This window comes from Anarrhichthys ocellatus, unplaced genomic scaffold (assembly GCF_004355925.1).
Source record: "Anarrhichthys ocellatus isolate YVR2014 unplaced genomic scaffold, GSC_Weel_1.0 scaffold157, whole genome shotgun sequence".
NCBI classification, from domain to species: domain Eukaryota; kingdom Metazoa; phylum Chordata; class Actinopteri; order Perciformes; family Anarhichadidae; genus Anarrhichthys; species Anarrhichthys ocellatus.
In genome coordinates this window covers 433930-441738 of record NW_022280187.1, presented here as the reverse complement: position 1 = coordinate 441738, position 7809 = coordinate 433930, and the positions used below count along the sequence as shown (strand labels likewise).

At 41.8% G+C, this 7809-nt stretch overlaps 1 protein-coding gene across 7 annotated transcripts in view; it reads right to left on the bottom strand.

Annotated features, from left to right (window-relative positions):
- The window catches only part of ndrg4 (NDRG family member 4), a 70144-nt gene that overhangs the window by 8603 nt on the left and 53732 nt on the right, over nt 1–7809 (bottom strand). For all 7 annotated transcript variants that reach the window (XM_031877998.1, XM_031877991.1, XM_031877994.1 and 4 more), the window contains 8 exons: nt 5582–5702; nt 5294–5356; nt 2730–2790; nt 2512–2598; nt 2340–2396; nt 2041–2144; nt 1846–1902; nt 361–412 (listed from right to left, as the gene is read on the bottom strand). In XM_031877998.1, coding sequence (XP_031733858.1) covers nt 361–412; nt 1846–1902; nt 2041–2144; nt 2340–2396; nt 2512–2598; nt 2730–2790; nt 5294–5356; nt 5582–5702 — 602 coding nt within the window. The remainder of the gene's footprint in view (nt 1–360; nt 413–1845; nt 1903–2040; nt 2145–2339; nt 2397–2511; nt 2599–2729; nt 2791–5293; nt 5357–5581; nt 5703–7809) is intronic.

Genomic DNA, 7809 nt, shown 5'->3' with positions numbered 1-7809 from the left:
ACACACACACACACACACACACACACACACACACACACACACACACAGTCCCTGGGTTCAGAGAGAGTGAACCACGTCTCTCTCTGCTGGCTAACTTGTTTCTGTTTTACTGAATGAGGACAAACAGACTCTACCTAGATTTAAATGCAGAGAACAAAACATCTAACAGGGTAAGAACAGGGGAGGAGGGGGAGAGCTAGCTGTTTAGAGCTTCAGATGGATTTATAAATCCTTGAAACAGGAAGTCATCTCAGTGGGGAAGTGAAAGGAGTGAGCTAAAGAAGACCGATAGCTGGTGAAACAGAGGTATTGCTATGAGGGTACATTTTCAGAGTGTATGGATGAAGATGCTGGACTCACCACTCCCTCCTCAGCCGGGGCGTTGTCTCCCACAACCAGCATCGCAGGACACCTTCAGGAACAGTCAGAATGTTTAGATGAGTAGCTTGAGTTCACACCATCCTGAATTTATCAGAATCATGGTTATATGTTGAGTTTTTTTCCATTGCTAGGATTCTACCAATTGTTATTTGTATTAATCAGTTATTGGTTTAGTTCAAGGAATCCAACAAAACAGGAAAGAAAGTATAATTTTTTTGTCCAAAAACCCCACATATTTTATTCACAGTGATATTAAGCAGCAAATGTCACACTTAAAGTCACTATGAGGCGGGAAGGGAGGCATGGGAAACCAGAACCAGGACTATGCAGAGCAGACTGTCAGACCCTGCTTTAGTAAAATAGAGGTTTTCTAAAGGGACTCTGGTTCTCCGAAACACAACCACTTTTGTCCACAGGGACCGCCAGAATCCAAAACAAAATAAAAGTTCCTCTTAGGAGCTTTAAAATATATATATTAGTGCTGGGCAAGTTAACGCGTTATTAAAATTAAAATAGCCTATCAGCGTTGAGATGCTCCTCCTGTCGTCAATGACGTCCTGACATTGAATCAGGAAACAAATACTGTATCCGTCTGTGTTCACCCAGAGCTCTACGATACCTCATATTAGTGGAGAGCGGACCAAACTATGTGTATAAATTTGTGTGTGTAAACCATATGGTACAAACAATGAATAGACGCTGCCGTATTTACACCTACGTGACGTTACGTTGAGTGTTGATGGAGCTGCTACAATGTTAGCATAGCCTAGCACCGATCGATACAGACTCCATTGAGAAAACAAGCATTTTAAAAGTTATTTGCTTGTCGTCTTGTGGAGAGAACTAACAAAACATGAATTCAGGCTTTTTACAAATCGGCATCATTACGTAGTTATTTCGGGGTCCCTTTTTGTCGGTTTATTGCAGTTAAATCACAGCCAAATCGGTTTATTTTGTGTTCATACAGCTGTAGTAAACGGCCGACGTGTAGCTTGCTAGACACAGTGAACACAGCTCGATAAAATCCACGGAGCTCCTCCGGACTGGTATGAACCAGACAAGACGACGTTTAGTTTCCTGATATCTGGGACTTCCACAACACATACTAAGCATTCCAATCTGGGGAAGATTTTCGATTAAATTATAGTGGCTTAAATTATTCATAGAATATTATTTCAACACACAATACTGTTTTTGATGTGTTGATTTCATAAAATATATATAATATACAAGAAATATTTTAACTGCTACTGTGTAAAGGGAATACTGCTGTTAAAAATAACCTTATTTATTTAAAGTGTTTGCAAACCAAATGTTATTGCACTTTTGTTCATATAGCAGTACTTTTACAATAAAAGTGCGCAATACACTACTTTTGAATTCACTATTGAACTTTGCCAGAACAATGCGATTAATCGCAGAAAAATCATGCGATTAAGTACGCGGTTGTTTTATGAGACTCACTTCAGGGTCTTTGCATTGATCACCGTGCCACTGCGATTCATCTCCAGGTCCCTCCGACTGAAAGAGACAACATGAATGTTAAGAGAGTGTTAAGAGTGTGTGAGTGTGTGTGTGTGTGTGTGTGTGTGTGTGTGTGTGTGTGTGTGTGTGTGTGTGTGTGTGTGTGTGTGTGAGTAGGAAACTGTATCTCTCCACCTGTTGTACATGTTCCAGAAAAGCTGCAGGTTGAACTGGTTGACGGTGTTGTTGATCTGTTGCCGGTAGCTCTGCACCAGCTCTGTGTTGTTCATCAGCTCCTCCTGCAGACAAACACATAAACTGGCTTAATATCTTTCTGTGACACATAAATATAGTCTTTGATTTGAGAATCAAGGAAGTCATTTTTACTTGCATTGCTTGTCATATTTCTAACAAGAACCAGAAAATGAAGAAAACTGGAATAGCAATTGAAAAAAAATATATTCCCCATTTTTATTCCCGGAACCTGAGCTTACCTGGCTGAAAAGATGTGGCAGCACCGTATCTGGCAGAGCGCTGGTCAGACCTGACAGCTGGGGGGGAACACAAGGACATTGTTGTTGCAAGAATAAAAAAGCAGGTCTGAATTTGTAAGTGTATTTGCACCCACTCAAAATACATTACGTATATATAGTCATAGACAGGTACCTTGGTGGCAGCCCAGTCAATCCAGCCTTTGCCATTGGGGTCAATGTTGAGCAGAACCAAACCCTCCACCAGGTCAGGGAAGATCAGCTGAGAGCAGAATACATAGAAACATATTTAGTTTTGGATTCAGAGATTGACAACTTTAACCAAAACACTGCTCAGAACACTTGAACCCTGAATGTTAAAGTACAGTGTAGATGAATCAGGATGTGAATTACAGCAAACTTGGCCAGAATGTAAGCTCCAGCTCCGACTCCAATCCCCACGATGCTCTTAAACCTAAAAAAGAAGAACGTTACAGGCAACGTTTAAAAGACAAATAATGATATACAACTGTAAACATTTCAAATGGGTGGAGCCTGCATGGATACAAGAGAGAGTCACGGTGTGCCTATATGCTGTTCAATGGCTTTGATGGATTGGAATTCATGCTTGTGCAGGAGCCAAGCTTTGTACTGTGGCTGGTACTGTATGTTCACGCTACAATCCCTTTCTGTTAGTAGGGAATGTCTTCACTCAATATTGAGCTCACTAGCTCACGGCCGCTGCTCTGCACTGCTCTCATACGGCGGTTATAGCTGATAACACCGTTCTGACGGGCGTAGCTACGACCCCCTGTTCCCATTCAATTGAACACTGTTAGCTCTCTTCAGCCGTTTGCCATTGTTTGCACTGTTAACATAGTCAGCTCTCTCAGCACTTTTGGCATTGTTACATCGTTAGTACCAGTGGCGGGCCGTGCATTTTATACCTGGGCCTTCACTGCGGTCCTGCAGCTAAGCCAACTCCTAATAACCTCATTATGACGACACAGCTACGGTTATTTTTTTCTAGGGGTGTAACTACACGTATTCAAATTAAACCGTTCGGTACGAGGCTTACGAACCGAACAATACGTTTGAATAATACTAGTGCATTTGGAAAATGTAGAAGCTTAAATTGTAGGAAATATAATGTCTTCTGCGCTCACGTAGCAGACAACGGGCTGTGTGACCTCTGAACCCGGAACAAAAAAACAAAAACAGCTGAGTTAGCGCACGTGTGTTCTGGGAGGCTACGCTAAACTAGCTTAACGGGAAAACAACAGCAGCAAACAAGCTACGAACTCTCCCCGCAGGTTTAGGTAGCTGTTCCCTACTGAATCAAACAGGGCTAAAGCAATCGCCACACAATCCCCAATTCTCCAGACCATCATTCTTGCTTTGGAAAAGAAAACAGCCCAAACAGATTCAATTGTCCAGACAATAACTCCGCGCATGACGGTATGCTTCGTAATTAACGGACAATGCATATAGTCCAAATCAATATAATTAACGCAATGACAACAACAAACTCACAAGAACCAGTCACATATATTCATATGACAACAAAGCATGACAAATCAATCCAGCAGACCTGCAGCAGAACAGGCATTCTGCTACACACTCGAGGGCCATTCAGATATTAGATGTAAAAAAACAAATGCAGTTGGCTTACCAAATGCTGTTAACTTAAAGTCAAACTCCATCTTCCTTTCTTTGTTGACAAAGAGTTTAATCCCACAGTTAAATCCCAACTCACAGATCCATTTCTCCTCCTCCTTCAGCCATTGAGTGTTAAAAAAACAAAGCTGGGTAAAAAAAACAAAAATCTACACCAAGCAAAATGCAAAAATTATCATAATTTCTTCCATATCTTTCAATTTGAACTCTACTTCGACTAAGCCTCTGATGGCTACTTTAAGTTTAGTTTCACAATAGTCACGTGCTCGCCCACTGACCAATCTCAGCGCACACTGCACCTCACTGCAGAGCTGCACTTGAAAACTGAGCTACACGTAATGCTGACGTACTTGTAGGCCAGCTAGCAGGCTCTGGCATGTCAAAGAATATGCCCAACATGTCAAACTAAAGATCTGATTGGTTGAACACTATGAAAATCAACAATATCGTCCCCATTCACTTAAACTGCAAAGGGATTCACTTGTGAGTCTGAAGGCCTCGGGCCTCTCTTCTTACCTAGAGACACAGAGGTGAAATCTGATTGGATAAAAGCTCTACTTAAAACAAGCTGCACTGGAAGCAGAGCAACAGAGGAAGACAGTAGCTGTGCAATGAGAAAATAAGATAATGGGAAAAATATTTTTATAAATTATAATACATGTAGTGTATTTAAGAAAAATTATAAAATTATAAAATAGCTATAACTTTGTGATTCTGTTTAGGCCAGCAGAGAAGGCTTTGTTGGCCCTGACGGCCCACCACTGGTTAGTACTGTCCAAACTGTTGCCGTTGTTTGCACTGTTAGTGCCATCAGCACTGTTGCCTTTGTTTGCACTATCAGCACTTTTGCTGTTGTATTCACTGTTAGCTCCTTCAGCACTGTTGATGATATTTGCACTGTTAGGGATGTCAGCATTATTGCCGTTATTTGCACTGTTAGCGCTGTGAGCATTGTCAGCTGGCAGCTGCTAGCTGTCGGCTCAGCTGCTGCCATGTTGAGAACCATGTGGAGGTAATAGATAAGCTCTGAAGTTCAAATTTAGCACCTTTAACTTAACTAAAATCACATGCTCATGATCATTTTGAATGTACTAATAAATATCTGAAAGCGTTGATATAAACAGGGAAGTTGAAATTGATAGTTTTTTGCAGCGACAAACATGTCTCGTCATTTTCAGCTTCTACAGCACAAAGAGGACATGATTTCGCTGCAGATGGCTCTTAAATAACACAAAAAATAAAACATTGTCTGTGTCAGACTTGTGAAAAGATGTGGATGTGGATGTAGAAAAAGCATCAACCCAAAGTGCTGCACCACAGTGGGCAACATCCCAGCCAGCTGATCCATAGTAGGGTACTGGTACCTGTGGAGAGAGAGGACACAACTTCTCGTCATCATTGCTTCCCATACTGTGATAATCAGTGCATAAAAATTGTTTTCTTTTTTTACATATTTGAGATAATCCCCAAAAACAATGTTATCTGCAGCATTATCTCTTCAGCAATAGTCTAATCCCCTGACCACCAACACATATTAAATTATAAATAATTATCCATGCATTACTGGTTATTTTGTGTGCATATTATACCCCTGTGGCAACTGTGACGCTCCAATCTGCTGTCCCGGGGCGTCGACATGGCAAACCACAAAGTGCTTGGTGATCTCCTGCATATCCTCGTTATTGAAGAAGGAGTTGAAGCACAGCTTGTCTGCGGGAGAGCGAGGGAGGAGAGGAAATAAGCAGAGGTAGCATGGGGTGAGGGGAGAGAGAGATGGGACGGAAGGAGGAGAAAGACAGCAAAGGGCAGGACGAGGAGGAGAGGATGAAGGGATGACAGCAGAGGAATGTGATCAGGTTTGACATGCACCACACTCCTTGAAGTTGACCATCTGTAATACTGATGCTGTGCCAGAAATCGGAGGCAAAGAAAGCTTCCTGACAAATATAAGATGTCATATCAACCTTTTTCCCCTCCATTTTAATTAAAATAGAAATGTGTTTGAAGTGCACTTGTTTGCCTTTATATCCAGGTCAATAAATCAAGATTTATATGTCATTCTTTTGTCTTTACAGCCACTGCTGGTAAACTACCTACCTACACTTAAAAACAATTATTCTTTTCGCAGCATTTTGTACTTAAATAAACTAAAAATAAACTTCATCATCTGACAAGCGTCTTAAAATGACATTTTTAAAACATGTTCCATGAAGACTGTACATTCTTTAAATAGTAATTTTTGTTATAGCTCTCAGGTCCTATGTTGTCCTATGTGTACTAACATGATAAGTTTCAAGTGACTGTGTATTAACCACTCTACACTGCCATTTTGGCCAGATCTCTGTTGCTAAAAAGATTATATATCGATAGATTTTCTAGTTAATCAAAGAAAATTGTGAATACATGAGGTCCTCTTCATCTTGCCTTTCTTATCACAAAGTCTAGAATGCGGAGGAAGCTGTTACCCTGTAGTCAAGAGGCAAATAGATGAACAAACCCAAAGCTTTTTTATTTTAATGTTGTACTTTCTTAGCTAGCTAGCTAGCGAGTACAAAATTGGGAGCATTTGAAATTCCCTCTCAGCGGCTCTTAACATGGCAATGGCTGAGCCGTAGGTTCATAGCTAATGGTGCCAACAGCGCTAACAAACTACAGAAAACGTGCGTAGATAGCTAACAGTGTTAACCTGTCAGCACAATTACCGTTGTTTGCACTGTGAGCCCTGTCAGCACTGTTAACTGCTAGCTATAGGCTGAGCTTCTCCCATGTTGAGAACCATGTGGAGTCAATAGATAAACTCTGAATTTCAAATGTAGCACCTTTGACCTAACTACAATTGCATGCTTATGATCATAGCGAAGATAGCGAACAGTGTTAACCTGAGGGGGAACCGGAGGGTGGCCGCTACCCTTCCACGACGCAGCTGTCGGTCGGCACGTTATCAACTGTAACTGCAGTATGGGAGCAGCAGTGCAGCAGTGCAGCCGCTGGGCTGTGAGCACTGACATGCATTAAATTACTTTTTGTTGAAGCCAATGATTCAAACTGTGATATCAAAGAGAGGGTTTGCGATGCCGCAGCGTTAATCACAGACGGTCGTATAGGTTGTCTGTGCAAGCATGCTTATTACTACCCATATTTACATTTATCGTTAAGCAGCGACCAGCTGCCTCAGTAATTATGACGTGAGCAAGTCTAATAGTAGAGGCATCAGTATTAAATTGGCACTGTTTTATAACCAGTTACAAATTCCCTTTGTTCAAAATGAAGGGGCCATAATAAAGTCTTTTGACTCACTGAAGATTTCTTTCAACCGTTGGCGCTCCATTACCTGAACTAGTATAGACATTTCTGAACATTGCATTCTGAAATAGCTGCATGTATAATGGATGTCAGCTGCGTTTTCGCTCTCCTCCCGCTGGCTCTGCAGTTGGCCTACTTTCAGCACGTGCGTGTCAGACTCAGTGAAGCTGCGCGCGCAGCACTGTTTCCTCCCCGGGCCCTGGCTGTTAATGAACAACAATTAGCACGACAACTGGGTCGGAGATAAAAAGCAGGGGAGGTCTGTAAGGTGAGTGCCTATCGTTGCTGTGGCGCATGCCCCTAGTACTTTGTGGGCTACTTATGTACTCAGAAATAGCGATGCTCTGAGAGGACAGAGGTGAGAAGTCTTCTCATCAGTACACGCTGATTCATCTGTCAGCGCTCAGCAGTCTGCACTCCCACAGACTCCATGACCTACTATCTCCCTCAGCACTTTCTTTTTTCTCTCTCTCTTTCTATCATCATCTCCTTTTTTTGACCTCTTTTCTACTTC